Genomic DNA, 22,198 nt, shown 5'->3' on the forward strand with positions numbered 1-22,198 from the left:
CTATTGATTAGTAAGACACAAAAATAGTGTTTATTTTTCTCATCTAAGCTTCTGAGGTAAATAATATGTTAGATTGTGTATACTGTACTGTACTTTAGTATGGAGATTTTTCCTTTTCATTTTGTACATATTTTGTGCATATTTTGTACAGGTGATATTTGCTTATAAATGTGGTACATAAACAGGTCCCTGGATTCATTTACTTTTAGGCTTTGCATACTCATACCTGTGATTTCAAAATAAGTAGACTTTCCTTTCCATGCAGCTCACTCCAGAAAAATATCTACATACTTACTTCAGCCTTTAAAATGACCTGGAGGGAGTACATTTTAACATAGTGCCAGTATGTTTCCCTGTAGTTCCCTACTTGCAGCAAAAGTCATACTGTTAGGATTGCAAGTTTTCTAGTTTGTCCCTTTAATTATTTTGCAGAGGCAGAGTTTTAAAAACACATTTGAAAAAGGAGGTGACGTTTAAGCCTTTAAACTTGAAAATCACATCTATATGTTTTGCTGTATTTTGTGTTTTTAACTCCAAACTACTTATCCTTCAACTGCCAAAAATGCTGGAAAGTGGCAGCTTTATCAGTCACAGTTTTCTTATTACAGAAAACATCCATTAACAATGAGACCAATTACAAACGCTTTGAATTTCTTCCCTTGAAGATGGAAATAAATAAGTGCTTCTACCTTTATCTCACTGGACTATATGTTGTACGTCCCTTCTTTGATTCCTGTGCTGTTGTGGAACTTTTTTTCTTCTAGATTTGGTGGTCACAGCCATCTAATACTACCATGTCGTTCCAGTGCACACCACAACAGTATGCGCACCGTTACCTATGTTTGTTTATGTCTTTAGGCTATGCGCTTCATGTTTATCTCATGCAGTAGCGGCAGTGACTTAACGGGACTTTCATCTCCAGCCCTCCCCATCTATTACATTCTTTGAGTCTATGTGCACAGACCCCACCGACGCCGGGGAGCATTTTTGGCTGTTGCATTTCAGGCAGGCAGTTTTACACCTCAGTGGCAGGGGAGGCTGCCTTGCTTAGGGATAAGAATTTGTGTTCCTTCAGGTGAGTGGCAATGATGGCCACTAAAGGCAGGTATTCCTGCTGGAGGAAGAATTTTCTAAGCCAAGTGGGCCATTATGATATCCTTATGTTACGTGGATAACGTAATGTCTCTTAAGATACATAGAGACCCTGTACCCCAGCTGCTAAATTCCAAGCTGTCTCAGCTACCTCTGAATATGTGGAATAATGGAAGTGAAGTTTGGCTGTTTACCTGAGCAACCTTTTTTTTTTTTTTTTTTAATTTTATGAATGAATCTAGAGTTCCCAGTCTTTCCTGGAAGTCATGTGCTGTGCTAAATACATATAAAACATAGACATCTTTATAAGTTCTAGTTAAACACAGATTAAAATGGACAAGCCTGTATTTGAATACACAGAATTTTTACTTGTATGAAGTGCAAGTGGAACTTCTTTAGCTGTAATCTCAATTCATAAAGAGTGGATCATTGTTAAGACACACTACCATAAAACGTACCAGTGCTGTCGAAAAGGTACTGTTTCCAATGTGAAACTGGCTAAATACACTTGCATTGAATAAAGCATGATAATTTCTTTTATTATAGATGAATCCTTCTTTCTCTGTTGCTTTTTTTTTTTTTAGTTATTCTGCTTTTAATGAAAATAATAGACTGTAAAAACACAGCCGTCACCTATGGTAAGGGGAGTGAGATCGGTGCTAAACAGGCATTCATCACTTGATTCTCTGTGCAGTGTTTCACAATGCTATAGAATTTCCTGTTTAAATTTCCTTCTGGGTTAAACCTGGGATGCCTAAAGTTAAACATAAGGTGTGACTGGGGTCTCTATAGAGCAGGGTAGCACAAGGTCTCAGATGCCCATTCTCCTGCTCTTCAGTTTAGGACCTAATACCTATTTCTCTTTGGAAACTTTAGACAGCAACACAAAGAAAACAGAATTAGCTGCTGTTTTTGTTCTTTTCAGAAGACTCATAAATATTGGTACACCAGAGCTGCTGTTTGGTGGATTGAAATGCGCAACAGAAAAATGCCATCTTTCCTTACAGAAAAGATGGTGAATTTTGTATAGAGTGTTTTCACCAGTGGTGTTGATATATAAAAGAGGTAAAATAGTGAATATACTTGTCTGTGTTTCTGAAGACTTATAAACACCATACTGCTTATACTGTTTTTTCCATTTTTAGTGACCTTACCTGAAAACTTTTATAAAAAATTGAGTCTTTTTCTCCTTTTTTGCCTTTTTCTTTTTTTTTTTTTTTTAAGGAGGGGGCTTCTAGTAATTAGCTGGATTTACAACAAATGGCACACAGACTGTTAGCTCTGCGTGTGTGCTATAACATTGGTGTTTACCCTATTATATTGCAATTTAAGTATGTCATAAAGTTTTATCAGTGATCACATAGAAATAAACTGGAATGCAGAAGTGCTGACCATGAAATATTAAGAGAATACAGCGTGAAGCAGTATGTATTGACTTCTGTATTGTGATAATTGCTTTGGTTGTGAATATTGTAATGGGATACAGTGATATTCCTCATTTATATTTTGTGATGGTTGGGTATTTTTAGCAAATGAGTTGTCAGCAGAAAGGCTTCATTAGACCCATCAGGGTATCTGCCCATGAATAACAAATCCCAAACTGTACTGACAGTTTCCTTGAGCCAAAATGATGGAGTACGTCTGACAAAAGCCATATTGTGCTCTCCATGTGAGGAGTGTGAAGAACAAAAGAGACAGTTTGTTCTTAATTTGGTCAGGTTAATATTGACACAGTTAGCTTAGAAGAATCAGAAGTATGTGTAATGTACATTTACAGTGATCATTTGGGTAATTGGCTGTTGGCTTTGTGAATCAGAAAGTGTTGCTAGCGATGGAGAAGTTACAAATTCTCTTTGGATATTTCTTGGAGGTTTTGCTTCTTTTAAAGGATCATCCGTGTTTGTAGTCATGTTAACTACTCAATTAAAAGAAGAGATTCCTATAAGAAAATTGAGTTTCAGTGAAAGAAGTTTCACAACAATATACAGCCTACATAAACATTTCTCAACAGAAATACATAATAACTGAACAGGTCATGTTCAAAAATCCTTCAAAAGTCTGGGGATTTCTTAAACTGTCTCATTCTGTTTACCCAGAAGATAAAAAAAATATTTGTCATTTCAGAATGTTTGACATATTGTTATGTTGTAGCATTGTATGAACTATTTATATGCATTAGACAAAACAAATACACAATTCTATTACAAATGCCAAGACACTAAATTTCTCCAGTATCCATATTGCTGTTAACTATGCATAGTTAACAACATTTGCAAAATATATTTACTGGATTCTATTTATTTCAAGTATATTACATTTCAAGCATACTCAACAGTCCTTTTTTGTTGTTGTTATAGGTTACTTAGAGGGCATCACGACAGCTAATAGTGTTTACATATGCTGTTTACCTGCTGTATGCTATGCAAATGTTAATTAATATTTAAGCCAACACATGCTAATCAAGTAAGGAAGAGGAATATAAAAATGAATAGTTGACTGACCTTTGTCATGGTTTGGCTGTACGTCAGTGTATTTCCTACTATACTAATTCATCAACAGTGTATTTTACAGTGCTTGTACTTAATTTGGGATATAGCAGCTTAACTGTTGGAATGATTAGCATTTTTTAATTTCTGAAGGGAATGTTTTATTTTCTGTTAGCATTTACAATGCATGCAACATTCTGGTTGTTTACTTAGGTTAGCAAATTTGTGGAAGAGTCCATATGTCTACCGTATCTTTCACTATATAGTCTTTGGTAATTTATAAGAGTTTCTTGTTTGCAGCTGTCTTTATTTATTTGAAGGTTTGAATGCTTGTGAAGGGAGTGTCTGAATTGTGTTGTTGGTATTAGTTTAAAGGAGTAAAACTTACTGATGTCTGCGGGGAGGGATGGAATTAAACTAAGTTTTAGAAAAAATTATTACTTAAATTAATAATATTTGTTAACCTTAATAAAATTACTTTTGCTTATTTTAAATTTAATAATTAATTTTATGTTTTGATTAATAGTCCAGTCAACCAAAAAAATTTATGAAGTAGAATCATGATGCTGTAAGACATGTAATCTGATCTTGATTTTATTCAATAGCTTAATCAACAACATTTTCCAGCAAATTTACTCTTTGACCTATTCTTTTAACAAGGTCTGTTTGCCTTGTGTTTCATTTCTGGATGCACTTAGTGAAGTAACAGCTTATGAGAAACATTTATTGTTCATTATTAAAATGACTGTTTATGGGAAAAATGAGTAACTTATGTTGTCAGGTATTATTTGAATATTAATTGTTGCTTAGTAATGGTAATGTGAGAAGCTTGTACCTTATTCCTTATGCCACAGAATGAATAGGGTCTTGGGTTTTATACCTTCGCTGAATAATGACTTTTTTGTCAGAAAGTTTTCTCATTGACAGGCTATGGGGTAAAGTAATACATGGGATGTGATCAGCATCATTTTGCTTGACTTGATCTGTGTTGTGACATGCCTTAATGACTTCTTCAGTATTATTGTTGATGGGATGTCACTGTAGAACATCTCTTGCCCTCTTGCACTTTTAAATCCTCAAATAATTTGCATGTTTTCTTTCAGTGTGGTGTATGGTGCTGGCACACCTAAGCCCATTCCCATGCTGCTCTGAGCAGTCTGTCATCAGCCGATAGTGTTTTGTGCCACGTAGCGCTGGTCCATTACAATCCCAGTAAGAAAAGCATGCAAACTCTGTGAGGTACTTTTTAAAATGCTGTTTATTAGTGCTAACATTAAAAGGAGAAAACAGCTATAGATAATCCTACATCCCTTTAGGTGGTGGGAACCCTTGAGGGGTGTAGCATTGAATAAGCCTCCAATTCGTGCACAGCATTCTGGGGACACCCTGTTCATAGAAGAAATTTCCACCTTTTGGTCATTTTAGCTGTTGTAGAATTTTCTTACAAGGAAACACCTTCATTCCTCATTTCTACTGTCAACCAGAAAGGATGTTCATATGAGAACTCATTGCTGCACTTTTAGATGAAGGCAAGGACACACAGGTAATGTAATTGCTAGTACCGAGCTGATGCTGCCTGCTGGCTTCTCTGGTACAGTTAGGCGGCCAAGTTCATTCTGTGCCCAAGGAATATGTGTAGCACAACACAGCCCAAAGGCCAAGCTGGATGTGAAGCACAGAGAAAAAAACATGTAGTACATAGCTGATCTCCTTCTGCAGTTTGTACCCGATGGAGAGGGACAGGGACAGGTAGCCTGCTCAGAGTTAATCTTTGTGCTTCTCTCAGTCATCAACATGCTGAGAACCTCAAGAAGAAAAAGTACACACTCTGAATAGTAGTAAGTCTAAGAGCATGGAAGAAATGGGAGAACCTCAAGCAGCTGGATCAGGTAATTACGTAGGTAGTACAGATCCATTATTGTTTATATTAATGTGGCCCAGTGTGGAGCTCTCCAGCCCAGTTGCTCCCCCAGGGATACATACTTGGCAACTTCCCTGCTCCGAGCAGCAGGCTGCTGGATCACCTGCTGCTATATCAATTCCTCAGTGTTGCTCTTGATCGTATGACGTAAGTTAGCCAAAAAGGGGGCACACGGCAAATTCAGATTTTAGCGCCATCAGGGTCTTTACCATGGCCATTTGCATCTTTAGTTCCTGCTCTGACTGGTAGAACTGACCTTTCATTTTATGGCATTTGGTGCCACACCCTTGCTGTGGTAACCATTCCCACCAGCAAAGAGCTGCTAGCATGTGAACGTTTTATCTTCTTCTGTTCTATTCATAGTCTTGCTCTATGATGCCCTAGTGGTCCTTGGCCTTAAACTGTAGAAATATACCTCCGATTGCCCGCTATGCACATAGACTCTCCAGTTGGCCATGGTTCTGATTGGGAATTTTCCATGTAGGTGAGTTAAGAGGTTCCTTCCTCAAAATCCTGCAGAAAGCAGGATTTTCGGCACTCCCCAACCTACCACTTTGTGAGTGCCAAATGCAAGCTGAGATGATGGCAGTTGTTATCTCAGTGAATTTCATGAGGCTTCCAGTTCAGTCACGTGATTTTTAACAGAAAATTTCTAATTCCTTGCATTTTCAGCTGATACAAGCAATATGAAAGATAAAGCATCATGAGGCTTGAAGGCTGGACATGTTTTAGAATCATCATTTATTTACCTTATGTACAGCCATAAAACACCTTGCAGACCAGATCCTTGATTGATCCGTGTCCTTCCCTGTGACTTCCCGATCTTCTTGAATTGGCTGTGAGTGGGTAACTGAGATAAGGAATTATCAGGGATTTTCAGATGGTTTTGAATCTGCTCTACTTCAAATTTTTTTTTTCAAATAGATTTTAATTATTCCAACTGCAGTTAGGAATGGGATAACTGACGTAACTTTTCCATGCTTAAGCACATTTTGGTACTTTTTCTAATACATCCAATACTTGAGTCTTCAGAAAAATGTTACTGGTTTGGACGTTCAAACCTTATTCGCCATAATTCCTCACTATAACCCCCTATTCAGATTTCATATCTGAATGTCCACCAGGAAACTGACAGCTGACTTTTTTTTGTGCATTAATCTGCCTGAATTTAACATAAAACTCAGGTGCTATGCGAACATCAAAGTGGAACTTTCTTTCTAATCTCGAAAAAGAATCTGCTTCCAAAGCATTTGACAAACAGATTTTTTTGGTTTAAGTTTAACTTACAGGGAGGGATACCCATTTTGTGGACACATTTGAGTAGATTAATAAATAGTATTTGTATGTATGTAACCAAAACAGCAATTTATTAGGTAGGAGACAGATGCAGGGGAATAACATGCCAATCTGCATATACAGTTGTGTTGTGTTCATGATGAACTGCTGTTTATTTAAGGCCAGTGTAGCTTGGCAGCATCAGAAGAATTATTAGCTAGATGATGGCAAAAATTATCTCAAATACAAATAGCAGAAACATAAAGGAGAAAATAAAATCTCTAAGACTGTGTTCACTGGCAGTTATTAGAACGGAGGACTGAAGAGAGACATTTATACTTTGTGCATTATGTCCCCAGGTAGAAAGAGGGTTGTATGTTTTGTGTTGCAAAATCTAGACGGTTCAACATTGGGCTAGTCCAAATATAAATGAGAATAGGAATGACAAATGCAGTGTTTACCTTCTGTATGTTTGGTGTGGGATGTATGTGAAAAGAAGCATTTTTTTGACACAAAGAGATTTTAAAACTAGTTTGCCTTAATCTGATCTTATTTTGGCGTGTTATTGTTTTGAAGACTTGCCCAGAATTCAAAGTGCAGGAATAAAGGAACCTAAAGGAATAATCTGTGGTAAAATTGTGTACAATCATGTAACATCATAATGGATACATGTAAAGGGCTGCAAAATTAAGTTAGCACACACAATTTCCTTCTGAGTGCCTGATTTTGCACCTCAGTACTATTATTTTAGCATCTATTATTTTAAATGAAATATTGACATGACAAATTTCATAAAATATTTTTATTTTTCTATCAAAAGAGGGGTTTTATTCAAGAAACAGCAGTAGCCCAATACTTATAAGCAACCTTGCAAAAGCAAGTAGCAGGAACAAGTAAGAATTCTGTTTCAGCAGCGGTTTGAAGAAGGCAAAACCTACAATTTAGTGTTTTAGTGTTCTTCAGAAATAAAAGTCCATTACTGTGTTGTGAGACTGGTTCTTGATTTTTTTTTTTTTTGAAGCGTATAGCTGTTTTGACAAATGGAATGGAATTCTGTTGCCAGTTACACTGATGCTTATTAACACTTCTGGCTATTTTCACCACAGATTTGGATGGAAAGAGCAAGGAAAAGAAGCTGATATTTCTTTTAATTTCTTACCATATTTCAGGACTGCGTGTTACACAGGAGTCTCATTGGTGATCTGAAAGCATTCATAGATAAATATGGGTTTGATGTACTTGTCGTTTTGGCCAACTGTTTGATGGATGAGAAGCAAACAAAACGACAAATAGCAGTATACTCGGAAAACTTAGAGCTAGGCAATCAAGTAAGTACCTGGAAAAAGAATCAAATAATATCTTTCCTGGAAAAAAATGTTTTTTTAAAGTAGTATATACCAAAGTGTTGAATAATTAAGTGGGGTCAAAAAGTAGCAACAGTTGGCTGGCAACTGAGCAGCTATTTGAAATGGCTGCATTATTTATATGATGCAAGACAAAAGATTGTGATATTTATAATTGTTTCAGACCAGCCCAATAGGAAAAGTGTACAGTTACAAGAAATACAGAAAGAGACAAGATTTTTCAGTTCAAGTAAAACAGAGTGGTTTGTTTTGGTTTTTTTTTTTAATAATTTTGGCTTGGTTTTGTTGTGATGTACACAAATGAGTCTTTGAGGGATGAGCAAACACATTGTAAATGGTAATGACCAGAACTCATCTATGTGTGTGTAATCGCTAAAGAATTTAAGCTCTGAAATGAAGCCAGATTATTACTAGGATGTTCATTTATCCAAAGCCAGGTGCTGTCCATTCTTTTTACTATATTTGTCCCCAAATGGGAGAAACCATCTCAGTGGCAACTTTTTGAACCTTTTTCTCAGTCTTAAAAACTTCTGATTTTAGGGACATGTGGCTAAATGACTCTATTGCTTTCAAAGTCAATATAAATGTATTTATTGTATTAATCTAATTATCACATTCTAAAGATACTTTTCTCATGTACCCTTACATATTTTACTCAGATTTCTCAAGGCAACAACTAAACATTTATTTGGATTTTCTTTTACTAATGAAAAGTGATCTTGAAAGTCAAATGATACTATTTCAAGTAAATATTCTGACCAATTTTACAATACATATTATGTCTTGATCTTCTATTTTAATAGTTCATCTATTTAGGGATCATCATAAGGCTGTTACAGCGAAATGGCCAAGAAATAGATTAATAGGAATAGATAGGTATGGCTGTGTTACACAGTGAATTAGTCAATATGTGCCCTTATGCCCATGATTGCAATGGCTTTTGAAACATCCTATTTTTCAACAGATCTGCTGTGAATTAGAAGAATGTCAGAATCCTTGTTTGGAGCTGGATCCTGTAGAATGTGGATGTGACCAAATTCTCATTTATCATCAAGAAAATTCTTTGGTGACCTATGATCAAATTTTTCTTCTAGTTAAGGAAGTTATAAATAGAAGACAACCAGAAATGGTGTCAAACAGTAGAACTTCTTCAACTGAAGCTGTTGCTGGAAGTGCTCCACTTTCACAAGGTTCTTCTGGTATTATGGAGTTATATGGTTCTGATGTAGAACCACAGCCCAGTTCTGCCAATTTTATAGAAAATCCTCAAGATCTAAATGGATCTATGCAAGCCCACGTTGATGTTAATGTAGACCTTGTGAGTCCAGACAGTGGACTGGCTACCATTAGAAGCAGCCGGTCTTCCAAGGAGAGTTCTGTTTTCCTTAGTGATGATAGCCCTGTTGCAGAAGGAGCTGCTACCTATCACAGTCTTCTGCCTGGCTTTGATTCCTATAGCCCTATTCCTGAAGGAGCAATAGCTGAAGAACAAAAACCTCAGTCTAGAGACAATACTGATAACTTTGATCTTTTCAGTTTTGATCTAGCACCTGTGGTTGCAGCTCCATCTGAGTCATCTTCTCGTTCTGTTGATTGTTCCCCAGCAGATGACTATTTCCTCAATAGTGATTCATCAGAAGGGCAACAACTCACTGTGCATAAAGAACTTGATGAGGCAAACCTGCTAGAAAATGATACAGCTAATTATTCAGCTGACTTACTTGTGACAACAAAAGAGGAAGACAATTCAGCCGAATTTGGTGAGAATCCAGGAGAAATGTGTGAGAAAACTTCAAGTTTGATCGATTTAGTTGAAGGTGATTCTTCTTCACCAGAAATGTTGAAATCTGCTGATTCAAGAATTCCACCAGCTCCTATGAACAGTCTTGTAGAAACTTCACCATTGGATAATGGGCAGCCTTTATTTTTCCCACAAGATGTCATAAAAAAAATTAATGAAATTGATGGCACAAATTATTCTCAGTCTCGTGTTAGATATGGAAGCTGGTGGGATGGCTTTGACCTAGAGTCCAAAAATGCTGATACATGGAGTTCAAGTGAGCAGGAATCTGTATTTCAGAGCCCTGTCTTATGGAAAGATGGTAAAGAAAGTCCCTTGCTACGAGAACATATTGATAGAAGAGCCTCAGATTCTGTGTTCCTCCAAAAACAGCCAAAGCAAAAGGAATATGTGAGAGCAGGTCTGTGGGATAATCAGTTTAAACAAGATAATTGGAACCATGAGAATCAAGAGAAAAACAGTGAACATTTGCATTTGCAAACTGCTTCTTTAGAGGAGACAAAGCAAGAACCGGAGAGCTTTACTGACCCGTGGAAGGTCAGTCAGCCAACACCTATGATGTCAGATGCATGGTGTAGTGGTGAAGGGAAAGGTAGTCAGCTAGCTGGAGACTCTTACAAAGTCTGGACTAAGTTTGATGCAGGAGATATTGCTAGATCCTCAGAAAATGTATGGAACATGCCCAAACTGGATAGAGAAAAAAAATCAGTGAATATTCCTGAGGAATGGGCCATACCAAAAACTACTTTGTCAGATTCTTCAGAAATCACAGCAGACAATGAGACTGAAAATCCACCCGTGCAGGTACCTCTAGAAGCCTGGGATAAAGAAAGGTATTATTCAGTAGAAGAATATGGAAAATCTGAAAATACAAATTCTGTTTTCAACAATATGCAAAATAATTCAAAGCTGCAAACAGCGGAAAAAACTGTATTTGGTGACTCTAAACATAGACCAAAACAATTTGAAAATATAGAGACCTGGAATATGTATGATAAAAACATCAGGAAAGAAGTAACAGAAGTAGTGGTGCCATGGGAGGATACCTTCTTGTATAAACACTCAGATCTTAGTTCATCAAATATAGGTGAAGATTTAGTTGTTTCTCCACCAGACACCAATTATTCAACATCTGATTCATATATATCACCTACATATGTGGAAGACGAAAGAGAAAATGAGGACAAAGATTCTGATGAAGAAACAGTTACTGATAAATTGATAAACCCAAATTTGGCTGACCCAAAAGTACTTGAGAAAGCAAATAAGGAACCATTATCTCCTAGAAACATGCCTTTTTCAAGCGCTGGAAACACAGACATCTGGAACACTCCCCTAAATAATGTCACTAAGTTACAAGAAAGAAATTCTGAAATTACTGCTCTTTCTGCCTCTGCTAAACCTAATCAATATTTTTCAACTGAGATACATACCAGTGAAAATAATTTTTCTATATCTGAAAACAGAAGAATAACACCAGTATACAGTCGAACAGTGAATGACTTATCACCACCACAGAATGAATTAAATACTAGGCAGAGTGCAGCTGAAATTGTAGAAACAGTGAGCAGTGTTCCTGTAGATGACACAGACACATCTACACCAACTTCAGACACTGGGAATAGTGTGGATATGAAAATATGTGACTTAGGGAGTGAGATACTTAGTAAGAAGGCAGCACAAAAGACTGCTGATGTTGATGAAAAGCTGGGTAGTCAGGAATCAACGCAGCAGCTGAACTCATGGAGTTTACAGAGTGAGCAGGGTTGTGAGGAAGGCTGGGGCAATGCCATTGTCATCTCTCAGGAAGGAAAAGAGGAATATAAGAGAACAGATGAGACAAGTGGACAGCAAATGATTAGTGACATTTGTAATAAACCAGTGCAAGAGGACAGTGAATCTTCATGTACTGCAGATTCGGAAGAAAACAGGTCAACTGAAGTTCCCAGCTCCCCAGAAAAAATGAGGAATAGTGTTAGTTTGGAAGTGTTAGTCACAGAGAATGTGTCCTTTTCCAAACAAAGTAATCCAGTTAGTCAAGAAGAGAGAAAAGACTTGTTGCAGAATAACGTAGAATCTTCTTCCAGTGCTTCTGAGGAAGGCAGAAATTATGAATGTTTTGATGACTCCAGACCACAAAATTACAATTATAGTGGAACATCACAGCTGCTTTCTGAGAAAGCTGAAAAGGAGACTGCAGTGATAGAGGATGCAACAAGTCCTGAGATGGAAAGTATCTCTGAAAGCTCTGATAAGGGTAGTGATAATCCTGAAAATAATTCTAAAATGCCCAGAAGCTCAGGCATCTGGAATGAATCTGGAAAGAGTAGTTGTCGCCTAGCCACATCAATTCCTTTCATGAATGAGCCACAAGAAGTGCTGGGAGAAATGAAAGAAGGCTTAGATGAAGTGGTTCCTAACCATCCAGACATTTGTAATTCTGAGTTAGTATCTTTCAAAAATAGCTCAGAACTGAACAGGACTCATGAAAAGTCTTTCATAGATGAGTTTAAGAAGAGTTCTTCTTCTGGATATGTCAGTGTTCCTGACATTACAGATATGTCTGTGGTGGAAAATTCATTTTCACATGAAATAGGTTCTGGGAGAAATGAAAACTCTGAAAATTTAGAACCTGCTCATAATCTTTGTGGAGAGCCATGTGTAATGCTTAATGACAGTTTTCATCAAACTGCTTGGAATTCACAGCCATGTGAAGATTTGCAGTCTCCTGGAACAAGTCCTGAGGCAAGTGAAGTCCTTGAAATGGCAAACACCACAAGTAGCCTTTCAAAGGATATACAGATCAAAAGTTTTTTGGAAGAAGATAATATGTGGAGTGATTCAATAAATTATTATGCACACTCAAGCGGAACAAGTCCTGATTTAAGTGATGCATCTGTGAATGTGTGGGGAGACCTTCCAGTTGCCAGTCATCACAAAAGAAGTAGGGATATGTGGGATATTAAAAATAACAAAAATCTTGAAGATGCCTATAAAAGGAATGAATTTGGGAATGAATATGAAGAAGGACTTGAAACAAGCACTGAACAGAACAAAGTTCCTAAAAGCTTAGATTTTTGGAATGCCCATGTAGATGATGATACTGTATCTTCTTTATCAAGTCCTGACATAAATGAGGATTCAGAGAATTCAGAGGCGTGTCCAGAAGTGATTCATGAAGATTCCACATATGAAAACAAACAGCACAAAACATCTGAAATTGGAGAGGATTATGCTCAATCCAAGGCAACAAGTCCTGAAGCAAATGAAGGCAATTTAGATGCAAAAACTAAGGTGGGAGAGGAGGCCCAGGTAGGCATCTTCAATGAAAATCATGAAACAATTAAAGCTAGTAAAGTAGGGCAGGAGGACTTGACTATAATGGAGCATAATGAGACTTCTGAATATTTAGGTCACTGGGAAGCACTTCAGAAAAAAGGTCAGGCGAGCATTTTCAGTGAAAAAACAGGTAGCAGTGAAGACTCATATTTGTATCAAATCAATGAAGATACTACACCGACTTTTGCTGTTGGTGATAAAGAAGAGTATTCGTCAAAAGCTGTAGATATGTGGAGTATGTCATTGGAAGCTGATTTAAGAACTCATCCAGAATCCACAGTAGGAACATTTGGTTGTCCAGATGACAGTTCAGAATGGTGGAATTCACAACCTTGTGAAGAAAAGCAATTGGAAGATGAGTATTCTGTTTCAAGTCACTCTGCAACAAACCAGTTAACAAATAGTAAGGAGGACTCCTGGGCATCACCTTCACAAGATGAAGAACGAACAGAAGCACATTGCACTAATGCAAGTAATGATGGAAATCAGCCTCCCCCCCTGTACTGTGATGAAAAAGAAAATGAAAGGCTAGTACATCCTATGAATATTCCTGATAGTCAAATAAATCAAGACACTGTACAGTTCAAACAACTTGATCCTTTCATACTGGATAAAGAAGAAAGGGGCTTGAAAGAGCAGTTGTTTCCTACAGATGAGGAAAAGCAACTGACTCCACAGAATCCTTTTTCAGATGAGGAAAGAGGTATGCCAAATACATCGGTTCAAGAAATCACTGTACTGGATCTACCAAAAGACAATGAGGGAAATGCAAGTCTCACTCCTCAAGAACAACAGCAAGACACCTGTGAAAGATTAGAAATGCACAACTCCCTGCCAGGTGCTTTCACTCTAGAAGATTTATCTTTTGAAATGACAGAGAAGTCAAGTCCAGGGTGGAGTATATTAGTTCCCCAAACTGCACTTATCCCATATATTTTACAGGATAACACCCAAGAAAGTAATCAGCTGTTTTCAGTGGAACCTGACCTGTGGACTAATGCTGAGCAGATGGTCACTTTGAAATCAGATGGTGAAAATCCTGATATATTAAGTCACTGTGACCAGGACAATAGTTCAGAGGCATCAAGCAGTCCTGATGTGTGCCAGAAGTATGAAGCTAAGCATGCCTTTATCCCATCTTCTCAGATTGGGGTGGAGCCTGAAGACAAAGGTAGTCAGCAGATTCACACATGGTCAACTATGAGTAAAGAGGCAGATTTTGATTCAAAGTGTCAGTTAGTAATGCAGAAGGTAGAGACACAGTCTGAAAGTGGTAGCCCTCAGGACTATGAACAGGGAAAGACCAATGAATCCTATCAGCTAATCTCTTCTAATACTCAGGAGCCTCCTGAATTTGCAGTTTTGGAAGAATATGCTCTAGAAAATAAACTTGTTACTGACCCAACGGAGTCCGCTGAAATTACCAATGGAGTTTTAGAAGTGACATCCTTAGCTCTGAAAGACACGTTCTGTGAAGGTTTTAATCCTGCAAGCCATCAAGGATCACCAACTGATGAAGCTCAAATAGCAACCTCCCAAATGCATTTGGTTCCCGTGGATTTCACTCTACTTGATAGGGCAGAACAAAGCTTAAAAGAAATCAGTGCCTTCGCTGAAGTTGGAAAATATTCTGATATTGACCATACAGCAATAACTGGTGATGAGCTAGACATGTTAGAAGAATGTGTGGATGACTCTAAGACAGGTGTAGAACGTAACATCAGGAACACATCAGTGACTAATGTCCCGGCAAGCACATGTGGTGGGATGAACATACTGGCAGTAGTAGGCAGTGAAGCAGCAGAAGGGGAATCAAAGGATAAACAGATATTCTTTCCCAAATCCTTTCTGCCTGGTGGTAATGAAGGCCATGAATCTAATTCAAATAATCAACTGGTTGATGACATAGCAAAAGAATCTGAAGATGTAATTGAAAATGATGTTCCTGTGTTTAAGGAAACACCCACTGACCAATCACCAGTGATGTGTACTCCACCATCCTGTGTATCTTTTGATGCTGAACCCTCTGGCAGCAGAGAGTGTGCAAAGGATGACCTCTTGTTACAGCAGCCATTTTGTGACAGTGTTTCTTTGGAAAAACCCTTACCACTGCCAACTGCTTTGGAAGGTGCAGAAGGCATCCTAATGACCAAAGACAACAGCATTAAAGATCAGGTGTCTGAAACATCCACAGAGTGCCTTCAGGAAAATCACACATCAGTACCTTCACTCACCAAGTATGAAATAACTCTAGGAGCTTCTGAGATTTTGACAGGAAAATCTGAAGCAGAAACAACTGATCTCGACTCACCGCCAGGTGGAGATAAAAGATCACCTGATGGTAAGAAAACCTGCTTCCCAGAGCAAGTTCATAGGACAAAGAAAGAAGGAAATATCTGGAGTATTACTGCTGAATGATGAGGCTTTGAGTGAAGTTTGAAATTTGTCTGTCTCCCTGATGTACAAAATTCTGTACTTTGGGAAGACCTCTAGCGTCACCCTTCTAGACAGATCTAAAGCTTTTAAGTATTGAAGTAGGAACATTATTTCTGTTGTTTGTACAGGGCCTAGCATATGGGAGACTGAATCATTTGTCCCTTAGGAATGATTGCAGTGTTAATGTATAATCTTTAACAATAATGATGATGATGACGTTATAAAATTCAAGTACACATTAACAGAGCAAAGCAAACTGAGAAGAGCTTTATCTCACTGTACTGATTTAAAGAAATCATAGTGACTAAGTAATTAAAAAACTAAAAGGAGTTTCTGTTTGCCTGTTCTTTTAGAAGCTGGCACTGACTCCCTACTTTGTAGGGAGAATAAGCCAAGAAATTCCTCTGAGAGCCCTGAACTGAAAAATACAGAGGGTAACGAAGATGTGAGGATGCAGGTGCACCGAGATACAACTTCACTGGAGTCAGATTACATCCTTGTTACTGAGAAAGAAAATATACCTTCAACGGAGGATACCTTTGAAAGAAACGAAAGTGATTTTGCATTTCAAGAAGCTAATGTAGCTAAACAAACAGAGTCTCATAAAGGCTTTTCACCGGGCTCCTTGGATACCTTTCAGCCAATCTCCATTACAAATGAAAGGGAAGATCACTCTGTTTGTGGGACGGAAAGGGACTCTATTCACTTAGAAGAGAAAAGTTCTTCTGTTACACCTCAAAAACTGGATGATGAAAGGAGATCACAGGAAAGCTCTGGGCAAGATGAGGGCTGGATTATATTGGGCCAAAATGAAGTCAGTGACATATCACCTGAAGAAATTTCTGCTGAGTCAGAGATGCTAAAATCAGGGTCCGGATATTCTGACGAAGAACTGGCAGCTGTTGTAGCACAGGAATTGATTCTTGACACTCCAGCAGAATTTCAGGTAGAAGCTACCCTTCAGAAGCCTTTTGAACATGGGGGCTATTCTCCTTCAGACAGCCTGACCACCGAGAACGAGAGTTTGGCCATCACAGGAACATGTGTGTTGCAGGTGGTTGGTGGTGATGGTACATGGGAAGCAAATTCTCAACAGACACTCGGAAATAACGTAGCAACAGAACAAGAAATGAAGGAGGAAATGGTGCTTCTCAACAGTGAAAGAGGACTGAGTCAAATATCAGGGTAAGGAAAAACCAACCTGTTTCCTTTCAAGAGTCTTCTGTTCACTTGTTATCAGTGCTTTTGAAGAGTATGACATTATGAATAGATGGCAGGACTTTCAGGTCTGAACTACTAATTATATTTACATGATTTAAGTATCACTGTACTCCTCCCCTTCTAAAAACAGAGACTTGGTTCTTGGTTGCTTGGTATGAGCCAAATGAGGAATGTTTTGCAATGCAGGAAGCTTGTAAGGCCACTTCCTTGCAGGAATAAGTCCGTCTTCCTTTTATGGAGTCCCATAGACTTCATAACCTACCTTTAAATCTGAAACATGTGGCCAGGGAACACATGGCAAAGCCAGGTACTGATTGTATTGCCAGTCCTGATACAATGCCAGTGGATGAGATTATGGGGGGATTGAAGTGAAGTACAATCTCTGCCTAATGCAGAACTGCTGGGAAGGAAGATAGGAGGGAGTTGAGGCCCAGAGTCAGAAAGAGGTGCTGCTTATAGAGAAAAGAAAAGGATGATGGAAAATCATGGTCTTTGTGGTTATTTCAAAGCTGTAGTCAGGTCAGAGCAGCATTTTTGTCTGTTAGGACTGGACTGGCAGTTGAGGCAGTTTGAGTATGTTTGCACCTGCCTTTGGGTGGAATTGCAGCCTCTGTGCTGTCAGCATTACTACTGCCTGCTGTCTCTCTGCTGTGTCACCAGATGGAGAGAGAGGTGACCCTCTTGAGTCCATTTACTGTAGCGTTTTGGAGAAGGTGCTTCTGCTGTTGACTTCTCTTCTTTTGCAACCAGGAGGCTGTAACTGCTACAGTGGACTTATAGGATAGCTCCAGAGATGCAAGTGTGGAAGTCTGGCTTCCTTTCTTCTAGGCATCTGCAACTGACATGCTGCAGTTCTACAAAGAGGAACCTGGCATTGCATTGATACAGTGAAATTCTTGTGGCCAGCTAAAGAAACTTCCCAGTACAAATAAAACTAAGAGGTGTAACTGCTTTGTACTTGTTACTCCTTTCAAACTGCACTTACCCAAAAGAACACATGTGGTATCAAACATGTGGAAACATACTGTTTGTGTGAAATGCAAGGCTGATTTTTTTTACTTTTTTTCAAGTTTCTCTCAAGTACTTGTCAGCTCAGCATAGAATACACGTCACGTTCACAACTTCTATTACCAGGTTTTAATTAGTTTGCAGTTTATTTTAGACTTTACTCTTTGAAATTTTCACTAACAGTTTTGCAATTTTAGCAGTAGGCTTTTTTTCCCTTAAAGGTGGCATGCCTGTATATGATAGTATAACCCTGAAAACAGCATGTATAAATAATCTGTGATAGAAAAGCACAGCTTTTTGCTACCCCTCTCCCCACCCAAAACAGTTCACATTTTATTAAGATTTCAGGAATGAATAGTTCCAATAGCTGTGGTTTATCTTCCCCTAGATGTTAAAATACCTCCCCTCTAAACATTTTCACACGTTTTTCAAAGAGTGCATTGTTACAAGACCAGACACTGTTATAGCTGAGCTATTTTTAATATATGGTAAGTGCTGGCTCCATCCTAAACAGAAACCCCACTCTCATAAACTCTGAAATATAAAGATGTTACTTGCAGGCTTAAACTTGCAGTCTTAAAAGCGTATTGGACTTTAGGTTTTCTTGACAGGCAAGATTTTGAGTCATATGCAGAGCATACTTTGCCCTCAGACACTGCCCCTGGCTGAAGTTGCTTCAATCTAACCAGACAGGCAGCACTGAGGAGAGTGTAAGGTAAGAGGGGCTCTGTTTCAGTAGGGCAGTGACAGCTTTTATTGATGCAGGTTAGCATTTACTGCCCTCAAGAAAGAGGCAAGTCTTCAGAAGGGTTAGCAGAAGATGAGCACTCCCCAGTTCTGTACAGTCTGACGTAAATCAGATGTTGAGTGCTTGACCTTGAATCTGCTACCTGATCAGAAAGTAACTCCTGAAACACACAAAGTATGTTTAGAGAGGAGACATTCTGTGCAGGGTGCAAGGTGGAAGATTTCCACAAATCGAGCACACCTACTGAGGTTTTCAGTCCATACTTATACACTACAGTTAAAACACCACGCCTATCTAATACATAGGTTCTGCCTAACTATTGCATGTTCATTATGTTGAGCAAGCATGTCGTGTTGTTCTCTTGAGCAATGATCCCAGACTCTTCTACGTCTGCGTGGGGGTCTCCTTCAGTGGTCTTCCGTGGTTGTTTGGGGAAGAAGAATACCCCTACTCCTTTTGTCCTTTTATGGTCGTGCGTCATCTGAGGACACCAGGGTCTTTGTTTCTCTTGCCATCCCCTCGGAGGATGTATGTCCGTAATTTAGCAAGTCTGTGACTCTTTAAGCATCTTATGTTGTAAGCAGAAACTTAAACTAGATAAGCTTTACCTTGAATACACATAATCTAAACAGTCCAGGAATAGCAAACATACCACACTTCTAATGTTTTAGGTTTTTTTCTTTAAACTATCACCACCTTCTTATTTATTAATTAGTCTTTTGAAGGCTTGAGGCAACAAAACTATCAAAAGTAGAGCTGGTTGGGACAACATTTCTGTTGCACCCAATCCTCCAAGCTTCTAACTTCCATTCCAGAAGGAAAAGTAGAAATTTTGAAATTTTCTACAACAGAGAAATCTAGAAGAAGCAAAACAAGCAAAATCCCCAAGCAGTTGTTTTGCATCCACATTACTTTAAACCACGACAGTGTGGAAGGGTGGCTTGGGATTTGCGGATCTAGGAAAACCAGACATCCTTTGACTTCGGGGTGGTTTGCTTATAAGGAGTAGTTCACACCCTGAAAGTCACCTTCTTCCATCATCTCTGCAGGGTTTCACTGGGAGTTCATCAAAATCAACTAATTTCAATGAATAAACTGGGTTTTGACAAACCAGTAATTTCTAGTGAAAATCTTTAAATCAAAAAATGCTTACCACCTGTGCTCACAATAAGTGGTGAATGGGATAAAGGAAGGGTTGTTTAGAGGAGGTGGTGGCTAGTTGCAGGCTTGCAAATCTGACATGAACAAATCAGCTGTCAACTCTTCTGTCTCCCATAAAGCATTTTAAATTAAAAGCTGCCAGATGCTGAGCCTGCTTAAGTCATGCTGATTAATTACATGTAGGCAGCATCCTAGGGTTTGACTTGCCATGCTTACGTGCCCACGGTGTTCTTAGCAAGGAAAAGAAAACTGGTCTAGGTATCTGATTTTAAATGATTTTTACAAATCAGCACAATGGAGTTGAGATAACTCTGAAGCGGTAAGATTCTTTTTTAGATACCTCAAGAAAAGAATCTGATTTTTTAACTTACACTGGCACTAGAAAAATCATTCGTATGGCCATGGATTTATAGGGGGTTTTAAATCTTATTGCTATGAATTGTTAGATCAATTTTGACAACTCTGCTGTTCATTAGGAATTCCTGTAAGTCTCCAAAGTAAAAACTTGAGTCTTGTACCCAATAGTACATTCAGATGTAGTACATTTATTATTCTTAGAGCTTAGCATATTCTCCTAGACTGATTTAATGTCTAAAGTCCAAAACTGGACCATGTTAATGTAAGAGTGTTTTCAGTACAAACTTAAATGCATGATGAAATATGGTGCATCCTGCAAGGAAAGGATACAGTAGTTCTTGGTACAGAATATATAGTCACTATAGTTTCCACTATAGGCTTTTTTCTTATCTGACTCAGTTGTTGTTTAATACTTGATTAATACCAAATGCCTTTTCAGTGCATAGCAGTGGCTAGTTTTGTCCTTAACACTAGTGATGCTGAAGCCTATAGAAGTAAAGTAAAGCAAGGAAGTTATTCAGCATCCGCATTAACTATTATTTATGGGAGCATGGAACCAGGAAAATCTGCTTTCCTTTGAGTTTATGTTTTGCTGTTAGACTATATTGTTGATAAGGTGTGAAAACTGATGGAAGTTTTTTTCCACCATTACTGTTATTAAAAATGTTGCTCTTGTATGAGGATTTCATATGTAGTAGAGATTGCTTCTACAGTGCTGCTTTCCTCTCAGTTTCCCATGTGCTTGGTAGCTGACGTTCAATAAACTTGTAATAAGCTTATGTCTTCGGTCAGTTAGATAATGACTTCAGACTTTTTAGGGGACAGCAGAGACACATGCAGATGTCCCTATGCATGCCCACAGCATGATCACAGAGGCGTTGACTCCTTTGAAACCAAAGCAAACACACAAAAAATATTATGGTAGAAAGGATAGAACACATATGGGAATAGTTATTTCTAGATTATATGTCAATTTTATTAAACCTCTTCATATAAACAGCTGAAGAAATAACAACTGATATGGTAGAAGTGTGTAATTAGAAATGCTTTCTAATGTGTTTCGTTGACAGTTTTGAAAACACAAGTTCCTTCTTAAAACATATCTCAGTGTGCAGCTTTTAAGTCTGAAATTAACTGTCCTTCTTGGCCAACAAAGTTTAAAACAATGTGATACAGCAGAACTGCCAGCCTATGGGAGGTTAGCACAGAAACACTGGTGTCATCACATAAGAGATGAAATTAAGGCTTTTCTCTTGTTCTTATTGCAACAGAGTTTCTGAATGGCCTAATAGTGCTAGTCATCACACTCTGAGTGCGCCAAAGATTTACATCTTCGAAGTAGGCTTTGGTAGAACTGAACCAAAGTCTAAGTAACTGATACTCTGCTCTCAGAAGTGTCCTTCTGCCTGAATTCTTGTACTTCTGAAAGGCCATAATTTTGACTCAGGAAAGTTTCTTGGATTCTTCACTAAATGTGATTCTTGCCTTCACTGAATAGTGTGTTTCCTAGCTTATGCTTAATTAAGCCTGCCTGGTATCAGAAAATTAAGCATCCTTAATCTGAACGTCTGGCTAGATAGCTGTGCCTTGAGCATGGATTCCATTCTCTGTTCATTTTTTTGTTTTGTCAAATACTTTTGGTTTAAGCAAATTAAGTTTGCATTCTGAACCTGTAACACCCATCTCTGTGACAGTGATTTTAGAAGTGGCTCCTGAATCTGGGGCTTTCTCTAGTGGGTGTTTGCTTCCCACATAGAAGCCTTCCTTGTGGCCTGCTGGTTTTTGTTTCATATACCACTTGGCAGGGTATAGAAATTAGGTTCTTTATTTTTAGGTATGTACTTCACCTTCATATATTTATGTATGGTACAAACACAAGCTTCTATAGGTATGTCAGTGGTAAAAAGAAGAGTAGGGAAAATGTGGGCCTTCTCCAGAAGGAAACAGGAGACCTGGTTACCCAAGACATGGAGAAGGCTGAGGTACTCA

At 38.3% G+C, this 22,198-nt stretch overlaps 1 protein-coding gene across 5 annotated transcripts in view; it reads left to right on the top strand.

The window, feature by feature from the left end:
• The window catches only part of PRUNE2 (prune homolog 2 with BCH domain), a 145,493-nt gene that overhangs the window by 73,999 nt on the left and 49,296 nt on the right, over positions 1-22,198 (top strand). For 4 of the 5 annotated variants that reach the window (XM_052777743.1, XM_052777746.1, XM_052777744.1 and 1 more), the window contains exons 7-9: positions 7,944-8,102; positions 9,103-15,619; positions 16,068-16,899. In XM_052777743.1, coding sequence (XP_052633703.1) covers positions 7,944-8,102; positions 9,103-15,619; positions 16,068-16,899 — 7,508 coding nt within the window. The remainder of the gene's footprint in view (positions 1-7,943; positions 8,103-9,102; positions 15,620-16,067; positions 16,900-22,198) is intronic. The other variant, XM_052777747.1, reaches the window with a different exon arrangement.

Source organism: Harpia harpyja, chromosome Z (genome assembly GCF_026419915.1).
Source record: "Harpia harpyja isolate bHarHar1 chromosome Z, bHarHar1 primary haplotype, whole genome shotgun sequence".
In the NCBI taxonomy this organism is placed as follows: domain Eukaryota; kingdom Metazoa; phylum Chordata; class Aves; order Accipitriformes; family Accipitridae; genus Harpia; species Harpia harpyja.